The 27,893-nt window shown below is 40.4% G+C and overlaps 1 protein-coding gene and 2 long non-coding RNA genes across 4 annotated transcripts in view; 2 read left to right on the top strand and 1 right to left on the bottom strand.

Annotated features, from left to right (window-relative positions):
• The window catches only part of COL4A3 (collagen type IV alpha 3 chain), a 130,559-nt gene that overhangs the window by 53,544 nt on the left and 49,122 nt on the right, over positions 1-27,893 (bottom strand). The window contains exons 2-13 of the mRNA XM_072796482.1: positions 16,248-16,304; positions 13,432-13,521; positions 10,117-10,161; positions 9,402-9,446; positions 8,388-8,450; positions 7,650-7,703; positions 6,387-6,413; positions 5,797-5,871; positions 3,581-3,643; positions 3,419-3,454; positions 1,103-1,144; positions 817-894 (exon numbers count right to left, since the gene is read on the bottom strand). Of these exons, the coding sequence (XP_072652583.1) occupies positions 817-894; positions 1,103-1,144; positions 3,419-3,454; positions 3,581-3,643; positions 5,797-5,871; positions 6,387-6,413; positions 7,650-7,703; positions 8,388-8,450; positions 9,402-9,446; positions 10,117-10,161; positions 13,432-13,521; positions 16,248-16,304 (675 nt within the window). The remainder of the gene's footprint in view (positions 1-816; positions 895-1,102; positions 1,145-3,418; positions 3,455-3,580; positions 3,644-5,796; positions 5,872-6,386; positions 6,414-7,649; positions 7,704-8,387; positions 8,451-9,401; positions 9,447-10,116; positions 10,162-13,431; positions 13,522-16,247; positions 16,305-27,893) is intronic.
• On the top strand, positions 3,414-10,248 carry LOC140616105 (uncharacterized). 2 transcript variants are annotated; one of them, XR_012016634.1, is made up of 3 exons: positions 3,414-3,666; positions 4,396-4,562; positions 9,961-10,248. It is a non-coding gene; the product is annotated as an uncharacterized lncRNA (long non-coding RNA). The 2 variants fall into 2 exon arrangements; XR_012016633.1 differs by having other exon boundaries at positions 4,366-4,562.
• LOC140616508 (uncharacterized) lies at positions 23,529-27,420 on the top strand. The gene is made up of 3 exons (XR_012016982.1): positions 23,529-23,877; positions 23,978-24,196; positions 26,641-27,420. It is a non-coding gene; the product is annotated as an uncharacterized lncRNA (long non-coding RNA).

Below are 27,893 nucleotides of genomic sequence, written 5' to 3'. Positions count from 1 at the left end.
AATAATGTCATTAACATTAATTATAACTAAATCCCATGAATTTTATTCTTTAAAACAGTGAATTGTATGGTAAGTGAATTATATTTCAATCAAGCTATTATTAAAAACAATCAGAAGTTTAAAAGAGGAGGAGGATTTATGTCTATTTTTTGGTTAATCCACAAGAAACTTGCTAGTTAACCCCTCACTGTCCCCCACCCCAACCCTGCCCTGACATTCCAAGATCAACCTAGTATCTAGGTTTGGGGTATTATATTATGATTCACTTTTTTCTGAGCATTCAATCCAGTTCTAATATCCTGGCCCTTCTAGCTACCTACAATAGAAACAAAAACCAATGTTCATGTCGAAAAACAGGGTCACAGTGCCCTTGGAGAGGAATGTAGGCCACATTGCCCTTGGGGGATATAATGGCAGGTAAAAATGTCCCATTAGATTATCATACTGTTCCACTGATATCTTGAGGTCATTACTATCCAGTTGGATCAGAGCCATACACCTATCATTTATACAAAAATACTCACTGAATATCCATCTGAGTTAGGAACAATGAGACAGGATGAGGATAAAAGGTGAACAAAATTAGATCCAAGCTCTCCCTTCTAGAATCTTGGAAGTTGCTTGCCTCTGATCTTGCCTCAGCTCCTTGTCTCATGTTTTTTGATTCTCAAGTAAAAGATGGGGAAAAGATCAAATCCAGAGGCTCAGGCTGGCTGAGAGAGCTCGGATGGCAACACTTATTATAAAAGAGGTAAGAGGACCTGGCCCCAGAAGTTAGAATGCACAACCCGAGTAATAAATGGAAGCGTTACCTACCGTTCTGTTATCAGGGCCGGTTAGCGTCACAATAACTGTTCCTGGTGGTCCGGGAGGTCCTGTTAATCCTTTCACACCCTAAAGACAAATACACTCAGGAAGGCAAAACCAAACAACATCTCCTTTGCTTCTGGGAGAGACAGATTTTTCCCTTTGGCTCTTAGGTAAGAAGACAGAGCAAATGACAGAGCAAACGCATTTGTTTCAGTGTCACAAAGATACACAGGATGATTGCTATGAAACTGAAAATGTCTTCCCCACAAATAAACCACAATATTTTAATTACCCGCTCTCCTTTTTGTCCTATCACTTTATCGCCCATTTGACCCTGTAAGAAAAGACAACACTAAGTTATTTTTTAAAAATGAATGTGAAAAGTCTAAACCCACTGACACTCCAAGGTTTGTAATAGAATGTTTATGTTTTAATTGTAATGTTAGTGTTATAAAAATTACTTTAGCTATTTCTTGGAGGAGAATGACACTATGTCTCTCTCAAAAGTGGAGATCATAAAGTGCAGAAAGCTTAAGGGATTGACTTAATATGGCAAATGATGACATGACATGGGATGGGATGTGGAAGGCAAACCAGATCAGAGGACATTTTTCTGGCTCGGCCACTAGCTGGTTACCTGACTTTCTGATGCCCCAGTTTTCTCATCTTATAAACAAGAAGGAAGGGTGGCTGAACTTCAGAAATCTGAAATTCTTTTTTTTTTAAAAGATTTTATTTATTTATTCATGAGAGACACATAGAGAGGCAGAGACACAGGCAGAGGGAGAAGCAGGCTCCCTGCAGGGAGCCCAATGTAGGCTCCATCCTGGGACTCCAGGATAACTCTCTGAGCCAAAAGCAGATGCTCAACCGCTGAGCCACCCACGCATCCCAAAGATTCTGAAATTCAAAAGTTAATAGGCTAAGTAAACATTTCAGGCTACCTGACTAGTAATGTAGTGAAATGAGCTAAGTCTAATGTGAACAGTCTGTTACACTGACAATGGCTGATCTAGCATTTCAACCAATGCCTTCTTGTTTTTTTTTGTTTTTTGTTCTTTTTTAATCATTTACTTAAATTTTGTTAGTGAGAGGCACCTGCATGGCTTAGTGGTTGAATGCCTGTCTTCAGCTCAGGGTGTGATCCCAGGGTCCTGGTATCGAGTCCCACATTGGGCTCCCCCCAGGAAGCCTGCTTCTCCCTCTGCCTGTGTCTCTGCCTCTCTCTCTGTTTGTCTCTCGTGATTAAATAGATAAAACCATTTTTAAAAAAATCTTGTTAGTGAACATCCAGTGCAATATTGGTTTCTGGAGTAGAAATCAATGATTCATCACTTACACAACAAGTGCCTCCTTGCTTTTTTGCTCTTGAGTGTATAGATCCCCCCCCCCCCATTAGCCCACAAGCTATAGGAAAAAAAACCTCAAGATGAGGAATTGAAAGACTTTCAATCTCATCTCTATCATTTACTGTGTATTTGACAACTCACTTAAATAATGAGATAATAATTGTGAAAGCACCTTGGCAAGTTCCTACACACAAAGGTTATCTGGTCCTAAGTAAGAGATACAGTGTTAGTAGCTGGTGGGTCTCACTCAACAATTTCCTACCTAGTTTAATGGAGGAAGTCAGAATAAGTCCCCCCACCCCCCGCCCAAATATATACCACTTTGGCATAAGAATTATTTTGAGCTCAAGACAATTGAGTAACAGCAAATGCAGAAATTCTCTACCCTCTTCCATGTGCCTAAGGGCACGGCATAAAGACATCTTCCCTTGGTGAAGGTGTCACTGGCTCTTTTCCTGTACCAGGAAGAGGAGACAACTCTTATCTCTGGAGTCAGCACAACTGAAATTTGCATAAACAAACTTCACTGAAATAACACTTGTCTTCCATTAGTTTCCTCCATATGTTTACCTTCCCACAATTTACTGCCCCTATAAGCTCAAAACCCTCTTCCTTTGTCTTGTGTCACTCCTCTGCAAATTTATCACCCTTTGTTAAAATGATACACAAGCCTCTGGGCCTGACTGCCTCCCTGGGGTTTTTATTTCATTTCTGTGAGGCCCCCATATGGATTTGAAATAAACTTCCTTCTGTTAATTTTTTTTTTTTTTTTCATTTCCATTTGCATGTCCCCAGTTAAGAACCTAAAAGGGTAAAGAAAAAGGTTTTCCTCCCCAACGGGAGCAGTTGGTCTTTTTACTACAAAGCTACGCAGGACCCTGCTTAATGAATACGTGAATATTCATCCTTTATTTAGTGGCACCAAGATTAGGTTGGTGTTGGGAAGCAGCCCACTACAAAATTTTATAGGCTAAAGTGTTGGGTGATCAGTAGGATTATGGGAAATGGGAAATCTATGGACTTGCCTTTTCCTGACAGGGAGCTCCTTATAACATAAATATTAGGCATCACATTAGTAAGTGCAGGGAGAAGAGAGTGAGTGAGGGGTACAGAGCTGCCTGTCCTGTTCCCTTCTCTGCTGAGAATCCTGTGGCTTCCAGAGAGCGGCCAGGCAGTGACCACATGTCCAATCAGATCATGTTTGGCTTTTAGCTTGCTTAGGGTGTTCTGGCTGTTGTGACATATGAACTGTAATCTACCTTAGGTCCTGGAGGTCCCATGGCTCCTGGAAAGCCCTAGAAAAATCCATAAGTTAAAATCACAGCAGGAAATGTGCCAAGCCAAAAACTCTATGTGAAGTTTTTAGCTATAATGAATTTATTAGGTTACAGTGTCTACAGCAGTGATGACTTCATACTCACTAAGAATCCCGGAGGGCCAGGTGGACCAGCAGGTCCCGGAAAGCCTGGAAGGCCTGGTAAACCCTGTAAATTACAAGAAGAATAGAGTAAGTTTGAACTTACTTCTCACCTAAGAACAATGTCCAGTAATTAAACCCATCAAAATATTTTAATGAAATCTGAGGAGCATGATGCCTCTCATTTATGGCTGCAGTTAATTACAAAAAAAAGAAAATAAAATGCCTAAAAGCAGTTGCCATGTATGACAGGCTGCCAGAAATATCCTGAAGGCAACCCTTCCAGGAGAATGAGCAGAGCAGTTTGCTTTATTTTAGAGGAATTTTACATTTTTTTTAATATTTTGCTTTTCTATCTCTCTGTCTGCCTGTCTCTCTCAGCCAAGTATGCTCTTTGGTAGAGCCTTCCACTTGCTCACCTTCTGCCCAGAATCCTCTTTCCTTAGACATCTTTATGACTCATTTCCTCTCCCTTTTCTTATTTTCACTCAAATGTCATCCTTTCCCTGTCCACCCAATCTAAAGTCACAGCCCTCTTTCCAACCTGACACAGGATCCTACCCCCTGCCCTTGCTTTATTTTCCTTCTTGGCATTCACTGCTATTAATACACCAGGTACTAACTAATTTATACCTTTTCTGTTTTCCCCTACTAAAATGTAAGCTCCATATGGGCAAGAATTTTTTTTTTTTTTTACTCTCTTTTGGCTAATTTGTGGACCATGGTATCTCTAGAGCCTAGAACAGCTGCTGACACATAACTGGGATGTAATAAATCTTTCTTGGATAGATGAACGTGCCATTGTTATATCTCCATCAGCAGCACACTGCAGTACCTAGCCAACATTCAATGCACATTTGAGAGACATATCAACATCCCAGATTGCTATCTCTTCTTATTGGATCCCTTCCTTCAGCATCAGGCCCCGTAAATGTTTCCTAAGCAAGAAAATGAAGAATCATCATGTTCTGCATCTTCCCTCAAAGGTCAGTAAAGGCTCCTAACTGCATTGTTGTGCTCTTTTGTGGCTCACCATCAGTCAGCATGGCTCACTCTGGGAGTTCGACAACCGAAACTCAAAACTTTGTCTCACTTAGTCAAATTTCCAGAACTTTCCACATATACTTCTGAACTAAGTTAAAGTACTTCTGGTTAATTAACCTGGAAGTTAGTTCCTGTGCCTTAGGTCTACCAAAAGATCCTTCTGAATCACAAAGTAAAGCACACATAGTCTCCCAAATAGCTGTGTCTCCGAATCCATTTGGGATCATACTCAGATTTACACACATATAGTTCAGAAAGTAAACCACTCAACAGGAGAAAGATGCATTTAAATAAAACCCAGTTACTTACTGTCATGCAAAATTTGAAATAGGGTTGTTATTTAACATGATAGTTTTAGATGATATTCAATGTATGGTACAAACCTATCCTTGATTTCAACCAATACAGAATAAGTGGAGCATAACTATTCCTTGAAGATTCCTCCTTAGGTTTAGGAAAACCTGGGTAATTGAGATTTAAGAAGAGATTAAAAGACTTGTGCAGAAAATCATCCTTTTATGTTAGTTTCATGGAGTTTCTTACGAGGTGAATGTTTTAGAATGAAATGAAATCGATATGTAAACAAGAGAAATATGAATGTCTACTGCAAACATTTTTTTTGTGATTGTCAGAGGTGGGAGTGGATGGTGGGTGAAATGGATGAGGGGAGTCAAAAGGTAGAAAGATCAGCTATAAATAAATAAGTCTCGGGGACATAAGGTACAACATAGTGACTATAGCTAAGAACACCATACTCCAGATTTGAAATTTGCTAAGAGAGTAAAGTTCTCATCACAAGATAAAAAGAATATTTGTCCCTATGGTGATGTGGTGATGGATGTTAACTAGACTTACCATGGGGATCATTTCACAATATGTACAAATATCTAATCATTACCTTATACACCTGAAACTAATAGAATGTCATATGTCAATAATTCCTCAATAAAAAAAAGAAAATGAAACAAAAAGAGAAAGCAGAAAACAAATCATACAAATGTTCCCAAGAGAGTTTAGAGATTTAGGGGAAAACAGAGAGAGGAGAGACAAAGATAAGAGTTTCAGAGACATACAGAGAGGAGAAAAGGGAGAGAGACAGATAGACAGGCAGAGCCAGAGAACCAGAGAAAGAGCCAGAGGATTGAGACTAACAGGACCTTTTCCAACGTGCCATACCTGGAATCCTGGAGCTCCTGGCAACCCAGGGTCACCTCTTCCATCAAGTTCTATACCTTCTGTGGCAGGAGCACCCTGGAAAATGAAAAACTTCATTAAACATGATTAATGTTACATTTTCCAAACTCATTTTAAATGCTGATTCATGGTCCTACTGCTTCAAGGATAAAAATGCTTTTCAGGACATATACTTGGAGAATGATTTAAGTTTGTGTAGTCACTTCATTTTGAAGTAATCAGAGATTTTCCTATATCCTAAAATTGACACTTTACTGTGGAAGGAAGAAAGACACAGGGATGGTAAACCATATCTCAAGATCCCAACATTAGTGGCAACTTCTGAGGCCGGTTCTCTTCTCCTAGACTCTATTCCCTTAAAGGATTTTATAAACGTTGTATTCCTTAAGATATATGTATGACAAGAGCTAAAAGAAGTTGTTGAATAGGAATAAATATCATGTCCTGATTATTATGAGGTTTCTGAATTAGTTATGAAACCTGATTTGTAATTACTTACATATCATTAGTAATAGAAGTCCTTTCATATGTACAATTAGAGATTTTCAATAATAATGTCACACATGACTTACTTTTTCTCCTTTCAAGCCAACAGCACCCTAATAAAGGGAAACCAAATACACAACATCACTGCTTTGTCCTTGCTACTCTCGTGCCCCATCTCCTGCTATTTCCCATTGCTTTTTTTAATTTTTAAAATTTAAATTCAATTAATTAGTATATAGTGTGTTATAAGTTTCAGAAATAGGGCTCAGTGATTCCTCAGTCTTATATAATATCTAGTGCTCATCACATCATGTGCCCTCCTTAAGGCCCATTCCCCAGTTACCCCATCCCCACCACCCTCCTCCCTTCCAGCAACCCTCAGTTTGTTTCCTATGGTTAAGAGTCTCTTATGGTTTGTCTCTCTCTGATTTCGTCTTATTTTATTTTTCCCTCCCTTCCCCTAGGATCCTCTGTTTTGTTTCTTAAATTCCACACATGAGTAAAATCATATGATAACTGTCTTTCTCTGAATGACTTATTTTGCTTAACATAATACCCTCTAGTTCCATCCACGTTGTTGCAAATGGCAAGATTTCATTTTTTTGATGGCTGACTCATATTCCATCTTGTGTATATTCCCACTGGTTTTAAAACATGCTCAAATTTCTTTCATTGAAACAAACAAAATCTCCCCATAGTCTCCCCCTACCAGTGCTACCCTGTCTCTCCTTCATGTCACTGGCGGCCTTCCCATTCTGTTCACTCCTCAATCCCACACCTGCCTCCTGCCTCCATGCACACTGGAGATATATCCCTTGCTAAGGCCTGCAATGGCAATGACATTGCTAGAGTCAATGACAAGATGTCAGACTTAATTGGACTTTTCAGTAACTTTAGGCAGCTGTCAGTCACTCCCCTCCACTGAAATACATCTTTCCTGGGCTTTCATAATATAGCCCTCTTGGTTTTCTTTCTTTCATCAGTACTGTTCGTCTTTACAGGCTTCTTCTCCTCCACCCAGACATCCCATGCTGGGGATCCTAAGTCTTTTCTGAGGTTCTTTTCACCTTATTCTCTCGCTCCTTGTGTCACCACCATCGGGGTCTCTCCTCTGAGCAAATCAGCAGCCTTTCACTCATCTCTGCTTGGATGTCTCACAAGCAACATAAAGCCTCAAAGTGCAAACCTGAACTCATAGATATTTATTCATGCATTCCCACCCATGAGTTGAATGTTCACTACTGGCCTCCCCTGACTTCTGCAAAGTCATGGTGGATTTCGGTACACAGCCATTCTGGAGTAAATGACCTGTACTGATACTTTATACAGACTTAGAAATGGACACCTACCGGGATCCCTGGGTAGCCTGGTGTCCCTGGAAGGCCTGGAAACCCTTGCTCACCCTGGAAGGCATACAAAGCTTGTTATTCTTTTCCGTTGTTCTAGAACAGCCTATTGAGATATTTTCTCTGTTCCTCTCTTCCAGCCCTGCAGTGGTAAATCTAGACTAAGTAACCCAAATTCCTTATGGCTACTGGGTCATGAGGCTGAAGGCCAGAAAACCATTATCTTAATTGAAAACAGAATTAGAATCTACTGTTTCTCAAATTGTGCATAAATGGCAAAAGTCTAATTGTGCCAAGAACTTTTTAATTGCTGTTTCCTTGAAACTTGAGTAATTGGTTCTTTCATGGCCACCATTCTGGGGGAAAGGAGGGTGGCATTGGGAGACAAAGAACATGAGTGAAAGCTGGAAAGCCCAGTCACTCTTTTCCAAAGACAGATTTCACATTCCCAGCTTTCATTTCTGACTTGCATACACTCACAGCCTCAGGTGAAAGTAACCAGGTGAGCCCCCAATTGTCCTGTAGGAGAACATGAGAGAACCTCCTCAAAAGACAATCAGAAACCAAGCCATAAGAAAAAAGAGAGCCATCATGTTTCTGTCCTGAAGACACACACCCATGGTTCTGGCTAAAAGAATCTCTCAAGCAAAGCCTGCTGTGCCTTCTTTCTCCTCCTTCACCTTGATTGATCCATTCTGCAAAAATGTTTTCCTAACCATTTCCTGTGTGAGAAGTACATACCTTAGAACCATTGCATCCTGGTACACCTGGAGGCCCATAAGGCCCAGGATGGCCTGGGGTGCCCTGAAAACAGAGCAAGTTTCGGAAACGTGACATCAGCACCAGCCCCCAGGGGACAAGTGGCAGTAGTGAGAGAAGAGATGGGCTAGTTTAGTTATTTAAATACAAATGGCTATTAAATGGTTAAGTAATATATTTAGCTATCTTAGATAATTTAAATAAAACTTACAGCAAATAAAATGGGCTAATCGAAACCAAAAATTATCAAGTGAGATAACCAATATTTTAGTTAAAACAAAAGACCTTTCTATATAAAATGAAGTCGCTTAACGTGCTGTTTTCAGTGGGAAGAAAGTAAAGGAAAAATAAGAGGGATGTGTACACAAGGTAACCATCATTTTGTTATTCTACACTATTAATCTATTAATAATCTATTAGTTTAATTATTTAATTATTAATTTATTAATATAGTTTAATTACATATAGTTTATATTATAGTTTAATTAATCTAGTTTATTAATTTAATTATTCTACACTATTAATCTATTAATAACTATTAGCAGTTAATCTATTCTATTCATTCTATTCTATTCTCTTCTATTCTAATCTATTCTATTTCTTCATTTTATTCCTTTCTACTCCACTCTACTCCACTCCATTTGATTCTATTCCATCTATCCTATCTTGTCCTGTCCTGTCATATCCTATCCCAACAAATCTAGTCCATCCCATCCCATCCCATCCCATCCCATCCTATCCCATCTCATACTATCAAGTTCCATCCTTTCCCATTCCATTCTATTCCATTTTTGTTCTGCTTGATTTCAGGAAATCCAATTGGACTTGCATGTCCTAAAAATATACACTCTAATATATTATGTGATTCTCCTGTGACATCTTCATCATGTAGCACACGTCTCAGTGCCTATTTCCTTGTGCTATTGTTTTAATCTCTTTATTAAAATGAGCTTTCTTTTTATTTTTTTAAATTCACACATTTTCCCCGTTACTTACTGGAAGTCCAGGAGGACCTGAAAATCCCGGCAAGCCAGTTATTCCCTAGGGACGTAGAAAAGGGGAAGGTGGCAAGAAAAACACTTTAAATGTGTTTCAACCTGTAGTCATAAAATTATTTACCATTCTAATAACCCCATCCTGCAACTGTAATTAGGAATGGCTAAAAACTCTCTGAAAAGCAAAACAAAAATAAAAGGTTTGACAAACTTTTCAAAATCTTACATTTCTAAAAATTCTTTTTTTTAAATTTTTATTTAAATTTTAAGTAGTTAAATTTTAGTTAGCATTATTTTAAAAAGAGATGATTAAGGTTGTTTTTGCCTTTTTTGGATAGATTTTGAGGGTATAACTTGCATACCGTAGAGTGCTTCAAGCTTCTGCAAACAGTTTGAGAAATGTTTACCTATGTGTGTGTGTACATATGGGTATCACCACCATCCCATCCAGACGGGGAACATAGCCACCCACCGCTCCCCCAAGATGACTGTCTCACACCCTTTCCCAGTCCATTAATACCCATCCCCAACATATTAACCACTGTTTTCCACCATTACAGATTACTTTTACCTGTTCTTGAACTTCACCTACAGAGCATAGCATACAGAATGTACTCCTTTGTGGCATGTGTATAACTTTTACAGTGCAGAGCTCTTATTTTTTAAAGAAGAAGAAGAGTTTTCATCAATCAGGATGGACCAGTTGGACTACTAACCCTTACACCTTTGGGACCAGTGAGTCCTGGAAGTCCTGGTGAGCCCTAGACCCAGAAAAAAAAAAACAAACAAAAAAAGGCACTGGAAATTACTTGGCACTAAGAAACCGTAAATTAAAAGTCCTCATTTTATTCACATGCCAAACTGTTTTGTTCTTGTGATTATTCTGGTGTTAACACAGTTGCTTGTTTAACTTGTTTAACTGAAGCTAAATATTTAGCTAAATATTTAGCAGAAAGGACAAAAATTCATTCAAACCCCTGCTACTCCATGTGGGATGTGTATTGGTATTGGTATCACCTGGGAGCTGGGAAGAAAGTTACCATGAGCAAGGTCCATAGACATTGTGCTAGAAAGAAATCAGCTCATTTCTCAAAGAATTGGGGCTACTGGCTAGTTAAAATAGAAATAAACTTTTAAAATATCAAACAAAACAAAAAAACAAAAAAAAAAACCTGGGAGCTTGTTGGCAATGCAGCCTTTCCAGTCTTCCCCACCTCTCAGATGGATTGATTCGGAATTTAAGTTTTCACCAGATTAGCAAATGACTCTTATTCACGTGAATGTCTGAGAAGAGCTGCTGTAAAAGCCTCACCTTAGCCAGACAGCTGCTGAGGTCTGATAAGGATGGTGATACAATTACAACAGGGGATGGGAAGGGTGGCCAGTATTTCTGGGCACGAGGAATATTTTATTAACCAAATGGGCCTGGCAGGCACAAATAAATAAATAGCCAGGCAATAAACTGCCAGCACCAGAGATAAACTTGCTTCGGGCATATAATGAATACAGTTGAGGGGCAATGTTTCTCAGAGAATAACCTTAAATGGAGACTTTTTTAAACTAGGTCTCTTGGTGTGAAAGTTCCATTGTCCAAAAGCTGTTTTTATCATTCCTGGGAGTTTCAGTACGTTTTGGTCTTTTTATTTATTTATTTATTTATTTATTTATTTATTTATTTATTTATTTATTTTTGAGAAAAGGGTTGTTACAGAGTCTGCTGAGATTCACGGTCAAGGCCACAGTTGGCCTTCACTGACCGAGGGGGACTTCCTGGGTGCTTGCCTGGGTGCCCCTCCTCTGTAGGACGCTATCTGTGGCATGCACGGGGCCAAACATTGTAATTTTTTTCATGCATAAAATATTTTAAATTAGGAGAGGATATTCTTAAACCTGAAGAAAGCTTTTTGGTCAGGTTTAATATGTTCTAATTGTCTGCTTTTCTTTTTTGAAGATTTTATCTATTTATGTATGTGTGAGAGATAGAGAGAGAGAGAGCACTAGACAGAGTAAGCAGGAGGGTGGGGGGCAGAGGAAGAGGGAGAAGCAGACTCCCTGCTAAGCAGCAAGCCTGATGCGGAACTTGATCCCAGGACCCCGAGATCACAAGCTAAGCCGAAGGCAGACGCTTAACCAACTGAGCCACCCAGGTGCCCCTCTAATTGTCTGCTTTTGATCAAATTATCTTTTGTGGCTACATCCATAAAGTACACTGTCATGTATGAACTCCATGACAACATGGCACCCAGATTTTCTGGATTAACTTTATGGAATCGTGTTTACCCATCGTAAACCCCATATGTTTAAAATTATTATTTTAATTGATTGTTGGCTTCTCTAAAGGAATGCCGATTAACAAGGGAGTGGGGGCAGAGAACCAAACAGAAAGGAAAGAGTTGGCATGAGGCTGACCCAGTCCAGAGTTGAAGTAGCCAATTCATTTTGTTAGTGAAATAGAGGAACATCCTAGGCCACACCCTGGAGGAAGGCAGTGGGGATGGTCAGACACTGAATGGGTCTGAATTCAGACACTAAATATCCAGAATCTTATTTTTTTTTTTTTTCAAAATTAGGGTCAGAAGAAAGAGAAATGGGAAACAATGCACAAAATGAATCAGAAAGACACAAAATGGTAGAATTTCTGGAAAACCACAACATTTTGCTTGTTTAATTAGAAACTGTAGGCGTGGGCTTAGTTTCTTTGGTTATGGGAGTTTGATTCTGGCATCCTATAAAACCAGACTTGAACTCCGATTTTGCCACCTTTAACTGCAGCACTCTGAGTGTTGGTTTCCTCATCCCTACAATAAAGAGACTGAGTCACCATAGTCATGATTTCTGGGATCAATGTGAAGAGTAGATGGCATAGAGTCAGGAGTAAACGTCCCAATACCTGGCACAGAATAAATTTGCAGTAAATGTTGCCTTTGATGACTATGTAAGTATTCCACACATTTATGAAATTTAAAAGGACTCTGTGGGGATCGATTACAATGATCTTTCATAGCTTATTAGTTCATGGCTTGCTGGAGGCCAGCAGTCAGGGGAACAACCACGTGAGTGCATGAGAGCCCAGGCTTAAGTCTAGCTAACGTCCACAGCAGGAAAGAGCCATCAGCAGATCTAGCGGTTATTCGGTTCTTTAGCAAATCCTCTAGGCTATTTGTTTAAACAAAGCCCTTTGTTGTATCACAGACTTTAGGATAAAAATGTGTGATGAGTTGAGAAAGAGGAACCCATGAAAGAAGAGAAGGGGGTGACAAAAGAGGGGAATCCAAGGAAGGAGGATCCCAGACACAAAGAAAGACAAGTTTTTCAAGGAGCAGAGAGTCATCCACAGGGTTGGAAACAAGGCTGAAGGGTCCAGGTCAGATAAGGACACAAAAGTCATGGGTGGTTTCTGCAGGAGTGTTTTCAGGGACTAAAGGCAAATTATGGCTGGCTGAGGAGTGAATAGGAGATGAACTATGGTTAGCTTGGTTGGTTCCTTTGTTTGTTTTTTAAATCTTGACAGAGAAAGAGAAGACAGGGAAAGGATGGCAATTCTTTGCTTATAGGACCCAAAATATCTAGAGGACATTTTCTATTAGTGTGGGGGACATCTGGATGCTTGAGGGCTGACACAGGAAAGCTAATCAAAAAGAAAGGAATGATCAAGAGGTATGGTTCTAGTGGGAATCCCAGGGACCAGGGACAAGTGGAGGAAAGGACAGGTCCTGAATGGAAGGCCAGAAGAACTCATCCTTTCGTGCAAGATGAAAGAAAAGAAGGGACAGATGCAGATGCAGGTATAGAAACTGTGTGGATCGAGGAGGAGGACGTTGAGTAGGGAACTTCAAGATGATGAGCACTTGAGTCATCTTGAGATAAAATGCACTTCTGAGGACCTGGCTAAGACTGGAGAGCAGGAATTTCCATGGCGCCTACCAACTGGCTGAGATGCAGAATTCTCTCCAGGATCCTGGCAGCCCAAGGGTAGGCATAAGGAAGGTTAGGTGAATTGGGGATGTTCCAAAGCTTATAAACCGACATACCTTGGGTCCCTGTGGTCCAGGCAAGCCTTCGGGACCTGGGAATCCCTTCTGGCCAGGAGAACCAGCAGGTCCAGGAAAGCCTCTTTCCCCCTGTTGGACACCAACACAGGATAAATAACACAGAGAATAGCACTGTCCACCCTGTCCACAACCATTGCTTTCTTTTCTTTACAACTTAATAGTGACATTTGACATTTTTTTCCCCCTCAGATCAACAAAATCGGCACTCAGCAGTAAACGGAAAGCTACCAGCTGTCAGTGTTTGTCTACGGGCTTGAAAGTTTGACCAAAGTTTGCCTTTGGTCTTGTAGGAACTACTTTCCCCCCCAGTGGTGGAGCTATACAGAGCAGAGATTAAGAGAGAGAAGGAATCCAGGACTGGGGTGGCGGGTGGGTGGGGGAAGCCCAGTTAGAAAGTTGAGATGAGTGCCCTGTGTTTGCTTGGGGATGGAGAGAGAGTGAGGCCAAGGCCCAGGAATGTGTTTGGGGAGTGTGCATAATTGCTATGCAGCTTGAAAAGAACAACATGCAGGCTATCAGTGTTAGCCCTTTCTTGATTATACAGGAATTAGTAATCCAATCTGTTATTTGTGTAGGAGATGCAGGAGATATCAAGAGCAGCATAACCAAAAGGGCGGGCTAAATCGGTTTTTAGAAAGAGTTAGGTGATATTATGAGAAAGCCCCTAGTAACGAGCGCGTGAAAATAATTTAGGCCCAATGAGTGACACGCTTCTGCCAACAAAAAATTCTCTGGTGAACATGGATCCTGGGATTACTCTTAATAGTAAAGGTTGCTGGTTGATTCAGTCGGTTTAATTGCACAATTAGCAAATTAAAGTTTTAAACAGAGAAAGAGATCAAGTCCGTGGTTTCATAATGCTGTGTGCACACACATTCCATAAAAAAGAGAAACCAAAAAAAAAAAAAAAAAAAAGAGAGAAACCAAAGAATTTGCTACTCTGCTCTCAATACTCAGTTACTCTCACATAACCTAGAGCAGCATCGTGCACATAGTAGGGACTCGAATTCTTTTTTTTTTTTTTTTTAATTTTTTTATTTTTTTAGGGACTCGAATTCTTGAGCACAAAAACGAATTCCAGCTTTCCCAACACGGATCTGAATAGACTACATCCAGAGCTTTAGGGAAAATCCTAAATCAAAGTATGCATTAGTTATCGGATAATTTAAACTAAATAGAATAATCGTTACAGTTAGTATGTAAGTTATATGGAAGTTATTCTATCTGAAGAGCTAAAAATACCTTTTCCAAAAATATTTTTCGTCGCCCTTCAATACTGTTGAGCAATTCATTAGTGTCCCTGACAAAAGGCTCTGACAAAGGGAAAAACTTTAGTTCGGCCTCTGTCTTAATTATCACAAATTGCAAGTTAATGGAGCGAACTAATGAGATTTCGCGGCTTTCTTTCTTTCTGGGGTTCTGCAATGGAGCTACGGGCTGGCCCCGCTCTCCGGAAAGCCCGGGCTTGCTACGAAACTTCCCCACCCGGGCAGGGGGCGAGGCGAGCAGCTGCGTTCGTGTGGCCACGGCTCCTTTCACCGGCGCCGGATCCTCCTCGGGTTTCTCTCGGGGACCGGGGCCGGCGCCCTTGGGGCCCGGGGCTCCCGGCGGGGCGGCGCAGGGCGAGCCTGCGGAAAGCGGGGGAGCCCTGCGCGCCTGCGGAAAGCGGGGGAGCCCTGCGCGGCCCGGGGCTGCCGGCGGCCTCGGCAGGCGCGCTCGCCGGATGCCGCCGCCAGGGGGCGCGCCGGAGCCGCAGCCCTGCAAGCCCGCGGGGCTCAACGGGTCCAAGCCAAGCGAGCTCTCAGCAGCCCCCTCGTGTTTACCAACATTCATCCTATAGAGGCGTTCTTTTTTTTTTTTTTTAAGATTTTATTTGAGATTTTATTTATTTATTTTATTTATATGAGAGACACAGGCAGAGGGAGAAGCAGGCTCCACGCAGGGAGCCCCGTGCGGGACTCGATCCTGAGACCCCAGGATCACAGCCCGGGCCGAAGGCAGATGCTCAACTGCTGAGCCACCCAGGGATCCCCTATAGAGGCATTCTTACAGGCTTTTTTTCTTCCTTCCTTCCTTTCTTTTCTTTTTTCCTTTCTTTCCTTACTTTTTCTTTCGTTCTTTCTTTTCTTTTTTCATTCTTTCTTTCCTTTTTTTCTTTTCTTTTTTCTTTCTTTCTTTCTTTTTCTTTCGTTCTTTTCTTTTTTCTTTCTTCCTTTCTTTTCTTTTTTCTTTCTTTCTTTTTCTTTCTTTCTTTCCTTTTTCTTTTCTTTTCTTCTTTCTTTCCTTTCTTTTCTTTTTCCTTTCTTTCTTTTCTTTTTTCTTTCTTTCTTTCTTCTTTTTTTGCTAACTCATTCCTTTTTATTTGCACACCCAAAGAGCTACATTTTTTAAATTTTTTATTAAAAAAATTTTTTTTATTGGACTTCAATTTGCCAACGTATAGCATAACACCCAGTGAAGAGCTACACTTTAATGGACAATATTTACACAAGTTGTCTGAAAGGTTCCAGAAGGCTTTCTTTAAATTTATTTATTTTTCTATCTATCTATCTATCTATATATCTATCTATCTATCACCTATCTATCTATCATCTATCTATCTATCTATCTATCTATCTATCTATCTATCTTACCCCCTCCCCTTTTCTCTGGTTAAGGTTTATGTACAGTTTCTTTAAAATTGGATTTGGGGAATGGAATAACACACTGTGGGACTTTCTGATATGAAGGAAAGAGCAAAGTCCTGGATGAGCTCTACAGAGGGGAAAACTGCAAGGATAGGGTTTGGGGCTTACCTTCTCCCCTTCCAGCCCGTCGCAGAAGCACTGGCCTTTGTCTTTACAGACACAGCCCTAGGAAAAGGGAAAAAAAAGAAAGAGTTTTGCTTAAAAAACAGCTTCATGGATCTTGGCTGATGGGGCAAAAGCAAATGCACTTTTCTGTTCTTTGAGCATTAAGCACCATTCATAGGAGCCAGGCTAGGCTGGGGCGATATAGCCAGAGAAATGGAGCCGAGAAATGAGAAGACGCATATAAAGCTGTCGGGTGAGTGTATGTCATTTTTATTATATTTGGGAATTTTAAGTCATTTATGGAAACGATGAAGCCAACTTTCCTTTTTCTCAGAATAATGTAGAGCTGTGCCAGATGAAAGCGCCGTAACTGGTGAATGGAAAGTGGTCTGATGTTGACACATTTCTTACATTTAACATAATGCATATATATATATATATATTTTATACACACACACACACACATATGTGTGTATTAACTGGTCAGATCCTCTATAGGTGATTCGTAGGTTTTCTTTTCCTGCAATGATGTTCAAGATCGAGAAAAGATGATCAATAACCCACTATGTGTCTTTAAGAAAAACAAACTAATTCATTGACTTATCAAAATGTTCTTAGTATAAAGCAAAACCAAAACAAAACAAAAATGTAGTTGTGAGCTGGGGAACTCTCATCCCATCTAAGCAGTTACTTGATACATTCTAGAACCTATGCTTAGGCCAACACCAATGAAGGCTGATTTTTAAAAATGTCTCTGCCAGCAGAGGAACAAAAAAATAGTTTAAAATACTGAATTGAAAATGTGTTTTGACACACGTTCTGTGTTTACGTATCCATCTTTTTAATTTTTTTCTTCAGGTTAATATTAACGGAGAATGAGTTTGCTTTCCACAGGAAAAGAATATTAATTGACAGCAAAGGCAGGGCAAGTCTAGGACCTGTGCTGGCTGGTTGGTAGGAAAAATAAAAGAAGAAATTGCCTCAGATATTTCCAAAGTGGTGGGCTCTATTTATTTGTTCAATTGAAATGAAACGCTCAAGCAAAATCATCTTTTGTTAAATATATTTCCTGAGCCTGGAGCAGAAGGCTATGCTGCCCTTCAAGGAAGGGAAGTGTAGAGTAATTTTCAGACACCACGTTTATATACACCTCACAATTTATAGCAATGGAAAGTGATTGACTGAAAAGGAAAATCTCTATTATCTCCAAGGGTTGGATATTTGGTATTTTTTAGAAGACTAAATTTTGCTGATGTTCCTCCCAGATGTTTGGGGTCATTAAGTCACACCTTGACATAATGATTTAACTTTGTCTTTCTAAATTTTTAAACTCTTATGTTCATTTCAATCACATATTTACATAAACTCTATAAAAGCAATAGTTGTCAAAGTGGGGGTCCCGAGACCAGCAGCATCTGCAACACCTGTAAACTTGTCAGAAATGCAAATTATAGGTCCCACCCCAGATCCCCTGAATCAGAAATCCTGGGGCGGGGGTTGTCTCAGTATTCTGTTTTAATAGGCCCTCTGGGTGATTCTGATTCCACTGCTCTAAACTAGCACCTACAGTCTGAGTCTGCAAGATAGAGCTAATTCTCTAAATGTTTCTGAACACTAGATCATTTGACACACTAATTTGCAAATCTGTTTTTTGTTTGCCATGTCTTTTTTCCCCGTCATTCCAAACAAGTAGCCAGGCTTTTGTGCCCTTCACTTTAGGGATGCTTTTGTCACGAGCTGAAACAAAAGCTGTCTGAAGACAAGAGCCCTGGCTTTTGTTTCTGGTTTAAGCACCTGCTGATAGTTGGTCCCAAGAGTTGGAGGGGCAAGCATGCCTCTCCCACACAGCATTTGGAGGGGGCAACAGAGCCTCAGAAAGGAGTCTGAGTCCTACACCCAAGGCACCAGATATTGGGCAAGGAAGTGCCACCTGCGCCAGGACCCAATGTTTGAGTTCACGTGGTCGTGGTGGCTCAAGTGGACAAGGAGCATCTCTGACTCTTTTGTGTCCCAGATACAACACAGCACTTTCTGAGAATCTCTGGACCACAGAGAAGAGAAGGCAAATTACCAATCCTTTAACCTCTGAGAAGGTACACGGAGGTCATGAGACAGGCCTTATTTTATTTCTTGCAGTGGAAGCTGTACGTTACTAGAAATCTTTCAATGTTAGCTTGAACAAGTTGTGTTTGCCCCCAGATGAGATGAGGTCCTCCTTCTTATTTGCTCCCATGGACCACTTGTAGTTACACAAGTGCATTTGTATTTAACCAATTTGTTATTTAATGATTAATGTATATTTTCCCTGGGTGCCCGTAAGGCCTAGGAGGGAAGGAATTCACATCAGTTACCCTGATGTAGAAGATATCCTGGACAAATGCTTGTGGATTGATTAAATGGATCCATGGGTAGGTAGAAAACTGGTAATTTGTTAACATCCAATTTGGACCTGGAATTTCAAGATATATGAATTATATGACTACTGCTGTGCTGCCGTGACTGAGATATTTTCTCTAGGCATGAATTATGCACAACTGTGGTTGAAGAGGCAAAAAAAATAAACTAGAAGCCTTGGCTATTAATTATTAACTTAAATAATTAATATACAAATAATATATAATATATAAATAACAAAATTATTAATATAAATAACACAAGGCTAATTACTTGTTAGTTGCTTGGAATGAAAAATATTTTTTGGAAAGTTTTAAGCCCTCTGAGTTGAAAAACAGTTCAATGAACCCTTATATCTTCTCATCTAGGTATGCCACCTGTTACTGTCTGTCTGTCTGTCTGTCTCTCTTTCCCTCCCTCTAACACAAATACACACACATGTTTTTTTGCCAAACCCTCGAAAAGTAGACTGGTGACACCATGATACTTCACCACTAATGCCTGTGGGTGCATCTCCCCAAAACAAGGGAATGTTCTTATCCATTTGAAACATCATTCCTGAACCTAAAAAGTCAACACTGATGCAGTCACTTAGGTTACTAGTTTTAAAGTTAGATCTGCAGTTTTATACAAGATTCTTGATGACCATTAGTGAATGGAAACCTGTTTAATTTCCAGCAAATCTTTCATTTCAGACCCGGACTTAGTCTCAATCAATGCTTTTACCTGTAACCAATACATGAAGTTTGATCTCAACCAGTTGCTCTCATGGTTCCAAGAAAGAATCCTTAGGACTCCCCATGGGTGGCATTCAGGGCTTGGATGTGGGGCTTTCTGTGTGTGACCATATTGTTCCCTTGAGTTCCCTGTTGCCCTAGGGTTTGGCTTCCCATCATCACCCACAGTGACCTTGCTCCCCCTTTTTGGTCATCAGAACCATGGTTCCTGATTTTTTATATTATTGTCCTTCAGTTTGGGTCATGGAACCTTAGGGGTAACATGCTGAGCTTTTGTTGATATTTGGCTTCATCGTCTTTACATTAAGATAAAAGCTGTATTTGATGGTTCAAAACCAGCTGTTGGTTAACTGAAAAAAGTTAGTTAAAGCAAGTAATCAAAAACAAATGAACACACAGATAGATGAATGTTTTAGACATTTTATAACTTAAAATGTATACATGTATGCCACTTCTTCAATCTTACAAAATAGGGTCTTTTCTTTGGGAATGTCTGCTCTTGGAACTCTGTGACATCATTCTTGTTAAGTAAGATCATTGACCATTGTGCGCCATTGACAATTTCAACTTCTGGTTTCTTTGAAACGGGCCAATTGCTGAAAGATGCTTATGGAACAATCTGAGTACATAGTCCTTCTTGATATTAAACCATGTTTTTCTCTAACTTCTTAAATGTTTTCTCACCCATACTTAATTGAATAGCAGTTTTTCTATCAATTTTTTTTTATCAAACCTTCCAACCAAGTTGTCACAGAAACACAAATCGTATGCATTTGTATTTAACCAATTTGTTATTAGTGATTAATGAAATCACTTTGTTACTATAATAAGTACAACTGGCAGAAACAACTAACTCCTGGCAATTGTAAAACTCCATCAGTGGAGTAGGCATATGCCAGTGTACTAAGGAGAAGCCCATGGGTCTCAGGTGGGCAGTGTCAGTGGGCACTGACCGATCTTTTATATAGCAAGTATGGAGAGCGCCAGTCAGTCCAGTAGTCACTCAAAAGGAGAGTCATTGAGAGAGGAACTACTGTCTATCTATTCATCCACAATGTCACCCACATGCAGGTGGTCAGCATTATTGACAAGACTCCAGAGCCAGGTCCATGGCTGATTCTATGCTTGGGTTAACAGAAATACTCCAAAACTGTTCCAGCTTTAACTTACAGTTAAAATGACAAGGCTTCGCCTGCCTATATACTTGCAAACTTGGACTGGCTAGGACTTCAGAGTATGTGATAATTTTGCTAACATGTGGATGCTCTACTTGATTGAATAAACTCAAAATTATATCAGAACTACTCTCTGGCTTTTGTTCAACTGCTGCTTTAGAAGCAAGTGCTCCCATGTGATACATCTGAGAGCTCTTCACAAGGCCATGGAAATTAGGCACTTCACTTCTTTGGATGGTAATGGCAATAGCCTCAGACTCAAGATATTTATTTCTCTTAATTAAGCTGTTTTTCCTGAATTAATTTTGAAATTTGCAAATTTGTATGAATAATTCGAATAGATTATTTGGCTAAAAGATACAGTGGCTATGTTTTCATTATCATTGAGCTTGATCCACTTTTTGCACCCACTTTTGAACCACCAGGGAATGTTATCCCATGGTAGACTAGAACACAACCCATCACTTTCTATTCAAATGCTAAATCACTTAAAAACCAGTTTGGCCAAATGCTACTAACCATTAAGAAAGCATAACTGATAGATATTTCTTAAGCAACCATTTTATGACTTTTCCTCTTCCAATAATAAAGCACCTCTTAGTTTCCATATTTCTTAGTGAAGTAAGAAATCATTTGTCATGAGGAGAAAGCTCTTAATAATGATTTTATGGGTTTTCTCACCCTGCTAACCATTAATACAACAGGAAGTGATCCAAGATTAAATGTTGTTTTAGCACTTTTGCATATTAAATACTCGTGAGAATGCTTCATTTAAAAGTCACACTCATTTCTTTGCACAACCCACTTAAAATGCAAAATAAACTGTGATAGTAGAAAATCCTAATGGGTGTAGAAGTCCAGAAATAATAGTTCTTAGGCCAGATCTACATAGGATCTGTTCCCAGATGTGCTAGCTGTGAACTGGAGCTTTGGACAATTTACTTAATCCTTGTAAATTACCCCTTCCATAAAGGAGGATATTAAGCTCTATCCTGCAGTGTTTCTGTGAAGAGGATTTGAGATGCTGCCAATAAGAAGCTTGCAGAGTGCCCTGCATTCAGTAAAAACTCAGTCAACGGGGGGTCGCCTTTCTCCCTTTTCTTGCTATAATATCCTAGGCTGAAGGACACACATGCTACTATTTGATCCTTCCTAGCATCAGTCCCGTCTGGTCACCACCTTCCCAGATACTGCCTCCTGAAGTCGTTTGTCCAATGCCAAACCAATGGTCCTGATCCTAACAGCGACAGTAAGAGAATGAAAAGCATTTTTGTTAAACTACAAATGAATTAAATAGTATTTGTTAATAGTATTCTTAGAGTATATTGAGCATGTTAGTTGATATTATTCATACATGAACATGGATATAATTTGTTTTACTTGTTTAATACAATATTGGTCGGAAACCCCAATGGTCCTTGATACTTGGAAGGTGTGAAATCAAGTGTATTTTACAAAGGCGACAAGCACTTCCTGGGAGGTCTGATCAGCTGGCTCTCACGCTCATCTCTTTATCTCAGCTCCCATTCTGCCCTTGGATCACCCATAAATCGCCCGCACATTGCCTTCTCTTCCCAGCAATGCGGCATAAGGGTTAAGGATCCTGGTTCCGGGGCAGACTTCCTGAGTCTACATCCCACCTCTGCCAAGTCATGTGTATAACTTTAGGTGCTTTCTAGTGCCTCAGTTTCCATATCTGTAAAATGGGTCAAGTGAGTTAATACTGGTAAAGCTCTTAGATGAGTACATAGCATGCTTACTGAGGGTTGTGAAGGAAACCAGAATATGTCACCCCAAATATGCCTCTCTGAGATAAAAATTATTTTGAATTGGAAGCAATGAAGAAGCAGTAAATGCAGAAAAGCCTCCCCCTTTCTGTGTAAAGGCAAGAAATAAATTCTCATTTGACTGGAGACAGATTCTCATTAATCCAGAGATGACATCAGAGAACTCTGTGAATAAACCTTATCCTCCTCATCACCATTTGCTATCTCTAGCCCAAACCCCGTGTCTTGTTAATTCTTCACAAATTTATTGCTTCTGGGACGCCTGGGTGGCTCAGCAGTTGAGCAGCTGCCTTCAGCTCAGGGCCTGATCCCAGAGTCCAGGGATCGAGTCCCACATCGGGCTCCCTGCATGGAGCCTGCTTCTCCCTCTGCCTGTGTCCCTGCCTCTCTTTCTATGTCTCTCATGAATAAATAAATAAAATCTTTAAAAAACAAAAACAAATGTATTGCTTCTTCATCTAAAAGGTATAAAGCTTCCTGCTCTGGTCACCTTTGGATCTTCATTCTTTTGTGAAGGCTCTTATGTGCATGTAAAACTTTAATTAAATTTGCATTCTTTTCTCCTGTTAATCTGTCTTTGTCAGTTTAATTTTTCCACCTAGTCAGGGACCCTGAGAGGTCAAGGAGAATTTTTTCCTCCCCTACAGTTGTTCCTGTGGGCTATCAACAGTGTGGGCACTTACTAATGTATTAGCTTAATATTGTTACTTAAATGCCCATGAATTGAGGGCTTACTACGTTTTCTGGACTGCAAATAGAAACAGTGTGTCACAGTTCCTCCCGGCACTGGCAGGCAGCGCACATTTATCTTTTTACTCTTAAATCAAGAATCTAATTGTGCACATACATTCTTCTTGGTCATTAACAGGCCAGGAAATAATTTCCAAATAATCTTGGATGTCCCCTCTTCCTACCCTCAGAGCCCCATATGGCCATCACACGTGCATTCCGGTGGAACAGAAGTGGCCTTCCCTGTCTGCCCCCCAGCCCCCCCTCCCCCACGCCCAGCCCAGCCTGGTTTAGTGTAAGGGGAAGTTGGCAGCGTCCAAAGCTGGTTAACACTCTACTGAGCAGGTCTGTTGATTCTGCATTATGATTATTGATCCTTTGCCCAGCCAATAGCCTGAGGCGAAAGTTTTTGTGTGTGAAAAGAGCTGACCGAGTGTGGCTTACTGAGCCAGACAGACTCCATGAGCTGCTCTTCACGGGGCCCCTCCATCCTGCGTCTGCCTTAAGCAACTGACCATGAGCCTTGGCAGCAGGCCCTCCAGTAAAGGAGAATGACACCCGTGCGCTGCTCTCGCGGTGGCCCCTTCTTCCCCGCCCAAGAGCCGCTGTCACCACACTTGGATATCACAGAAATCTCACTGGAGCTGCCACTTCCTATCTTTCAACCCCTGTCCAGAGAGACATTACTAGTCTAGACATCCAAATCAGCCACCCGTTTTTGTTTTTCTGGACGACAGCAAGCATGCAGATTACTGGCTCTGACAAAGAAGGTGGCAATCAGAGGTCTCTGGTACATTTGGGAATAAATCCGGTAAGAAAGTTTCATCCATCTCATGTAAGGCAGTGACTGGGATTTAGATCTATAATCATTAACTCCAGGTGTGATTGGTTTTTTTTTCTGGCCCTAAAAGGTTTCGAGTCCAGTAGGACCCAGAGGTCTTCGCCATCCCCCTAAGATTAATGGACTCTGAAGGATGCCATGATAAGGAGGCAGTAGAGGAAATGAACTTCTCTCAGTCCTATGATGATTTCAGTAGTTAACATTTTTTGAGCAGCGACAACAAATGGCATTGCTCAGGCTCTCTGCCTTGTGTGCTACCTCCTTTGCACCTGATAAACAATTCTGTGAGGTAGGTACCAGTATCAGCCCTATCTTATAGCTTAGAAACTGGATATCAGGGGCTAGAGGTAGTTACGAATGGAGCTGGGGGATATGAAGCCAGGTGGTTTGACCCAGAGCCATATTCTCAACCACTATGCTCTATTTAATTGTTGGCTGGCTTGGTAGGCTACTGAAGCATGGGGGAAAAATCCACTCAGATGGATCTCTTCCCCTCACTCTGTCACTGTGCCCCCAACAATGGGATGTAAAATCCCAGTGATAAACATGACATGGTAGTTCATGAAATCTGCAGCATAAATCAAGAGTTGGTGTACTGCAGCTCACAGGCCAAATCCAGTCTCCTGTCTGTTTTTGTACTGCTTTTGGGCTAGGAATGGTTTTATATTTTCAAATAGTTGGAAAAAAATAAAAAGAAAAATAATATTTTGTAACGTGAAAATTATATGAACTCCAAATGTCAGTGTCTATAAATAAAGTTTTATATTTTGCTGACAAAAACACCTGTATGTGTTTCCTCCCTTGCTCTGTAGGCATCTGCACGATATCACTGATGTTGCCTCCTAGCCCACAGAACCTGAAATATTTCCTCTCAGACCCTTTACAGAAAAAGCTTGTTGAACCCTGATGTAATTGATCTTAATCATATTTTTTTCTGTGGCAATATAAAAGTTACATTAAAAAATTAAGATAGAGGGGCACCTGGGTGGCTCAGTTGGTTAAGAATCTGATTCTTGATTTCTGCCCAGGTCATGATCTCAGGGTTGTGAAGTCAAGCCCCATACAGGGCTCTGCGCTCAGCCTCTGCCCCTCCTCGTCCACTCATGCTCTTTCTCTTTCTCTCTCTCTCTCTAAATAAAGAAAAGTTAAAACAATTAAAATAGAAATGGGAGAAGAGATCAGTTCAGAGCTCCTGCAAGAGATGATCTGCTTCAGAATGCCACACAGAAATCTCTCTCTTCCTCCTTCTCCCTCCCTTATATTCCTCTCCTTCCTCCCACCGTCCTTCGCTCAAAGCATTGTTGGTGGGGAGGGTGCAGGTAATGCAAATTGTAGGTTGGAAGAATGCAGAAGATTGTCTAATCTAAAAGTTACTTATGTTTCAGACTTCACAGGGCAGCAGAATTTAAAAAATTAATGGAGACCAACATTGGATTGTTTTATTTATATTTTGATATATCAAGGCAATGACTATCTTTAAACACAAGCAAATCTATCCTCCCACCCCTGAGCCCACAGCAAATTTATCATCTACTCTTATCATTCCATAAGAAAAACCAAGTTTATTTTTTTTAAAGACTTATCTATTTGAGAGAGAAAGTGCAAACTTTTGTCCACAAAGGGAGAATCAGAGAGTCTTAGCTCACTCCACACTGAGCGTGCAGCCTGACTCAGGGCTCGATCTCGTAACCCCAATTACAACCCTGATCACAACCCCAATCACAGCCCCGATCATGACCCCAGCTGACCCCCCCCTTTTTTTTTTACAACTCCCACACCAAAACAGTACTTTATTTTGTAAATTTTGACCCATTATTACTCCCATGTTATGGTTTTCTCAGCTGTCAAGTGTACAAGGTGAAGAAAGAATTTAATAAGATGGGGGTTGCACCTGGTAAATAAATTTCTTAAACTCCATATACATGTTTCAAAGCTGCTGGGTCCCAAGTCCATCTATGAACTCCAGGGCTGCAGTATCATGTGCAGCATACTAAAAGCCACACTATCCGAATAGCTTATTAATTCTGCATAAATCAGGTCAATCAATGTGTCAACCTGTAACAGACTGTGCACTTACCTGACTCAGCCACCCAGATGCCCCAAGGAAGGAAAAAACAATTTAAAACACTATAAAGGAAGCAAATGAATGCTCACAGTCTACAGGATGCTCCTTTAAAGTGCATTTTACTTCATAAGCAGTATCTACACTGTTTTTACTTTTCTCATTTCCCTTGGTCAGTGGAAGTCTACATTGTCCAACATAGGTGTGACTTTGGGAAGCACTGAACTAGTTATAACTGTCTCCTCTTTTCCACTCACATCCCTTCTGGTCAGCCACTATCTGCTTAGTGACCTACTGCTGCACAATTTTCTCTCTGAGCGGCGTCAGCAAGCTAATCTTATACAGCGTAATCCACACTAGTGAATTAATTTTTAAAAATACACCCTGTAACTGACACATTTTTTACCAATGAATGCCTTTTAGCAAACACACACACACACACACACACACACACACACACACTCCTTCCATAAATGTCACAAGTGGTAGAAAATTTGAACTCCAGGCTGACAGATAAGACACATATTGGGGCAGAAGGGGCCGCTTTGCTTGCCTGCCTGGTTTGCCTATGCATGATGAGGTCTTTCAAAAAATATCTTTGATACTATTATTTGTTTAAAAAAGTAGCTTGTATATAAAACTCATCTATTCCTTTTTCATTTCACAACCAGTGAAGAAGCACAGTCAAACCAGGCATGTCAGAGTTCTCACTGATCTCTCCATGGATGCCACTTCAGATGGAGAAAGTCTGGAGAAGGAACCCTTAGCTCTTGTCCACATGGAAGATGATCCCAGGCCTTTCACCACTTCCAGGAGCTGTTACTTGGCTAATTATGCCAATCGTCAAGAGCAAATCTAAAAAGCGAATATAAGAGTTTTACATTTTTCAGCTTTGGGTTCTGGGAGAGTTGCTAGAAGTTTCCAGAAACCTCACACTGTATCACAAAAATATGAGACATTTCAAGGAAAAATCCATTTTCTATCTATGAACCTAAAAGTCATCCAAAAGGAACACAAGAAGTTGAAGGTCACCCATAAGACCAGGCCAGTTTTCCAAAAACCTTCTTTGGGTTTTTGGGAAGACTCTGATCTGATACTATTTGAAAATCTGGACACTACTTGGGTAACAATATTATTCTTAATAATAAGGAGAAAAAAAACAGGTTCACTTATGTACGTGAAAGTTAATCCAGAAAGAGGGTTATTTAAATACTCTTCAATGTCTCCTCTTTGTGTGTGTGTGTGTATGAAAACCAGAATAAGATGATAAATAAAGAATACAAAATAATACCAACGCATTAGACAAGAAAAACAGGTAAACGGACAAAAACAGATGAAAATTGTCAATTGTTGGAAGCTGAATGGCCAGCTTTATGCCAACTGGACAGGTACATTTATAAATACTTTGACACATACCTCTGTTCCAGTAAAAGATAAGACACAAAACCAGAAAATAAAAAAGACAAACTCAAAGATAAAAGTTAGATAAGACAAACATTCCTGGTGAGCAAAATGCAGTGACAACACAAAGCAGTGGGAGGGACTGAGGCATCACATAGCTGGACTGAGTCTAGAAGCCAACTGTGGTGCTTTAGAATTTGGCTCCTGTGCATGATAGGGAGGGTGAGCCAAGAAAGACCATTTTCACATTAGTTGGATTGGGATCATGAAGTATGCCCAATAGAGGCCATTCCAAAAGGGTCGGTACACACAGAGTAGAAAGAAAAAAGAAAAACAATAAAAATTAGAATACAGAGCTGTGGTAGCTAGCCTCCAAGATGGCCCCCAGTGATCCCTCCTCTTGGCAGCCATGCTCTTTTGTAGTCTCATCCCACATTTTTTTTTAAAGATTTTATTTATTCATGAGAGACACACAGGGAGAGAGAGAGGCAGAGACATAGGCAGAGGGAGAAGCAGGCTCCCT

The sequence above is a fragment of the Canis lupus genome, chromosome 24, assembly GCF_048164855.1.
Source record: "Canis lupus baileyi chromosome 24, mCanLup2.hap1, whole genome shotgun sequence".
Lineage (NCBI taxonomy): Eukaryota > Metazoa > Chordata > Mammalia > Carnivora > Canidae > Canis > Canis lupus.
This window is presented reverse-complemented; position numbering and strand designations above follow the sequence as displayed.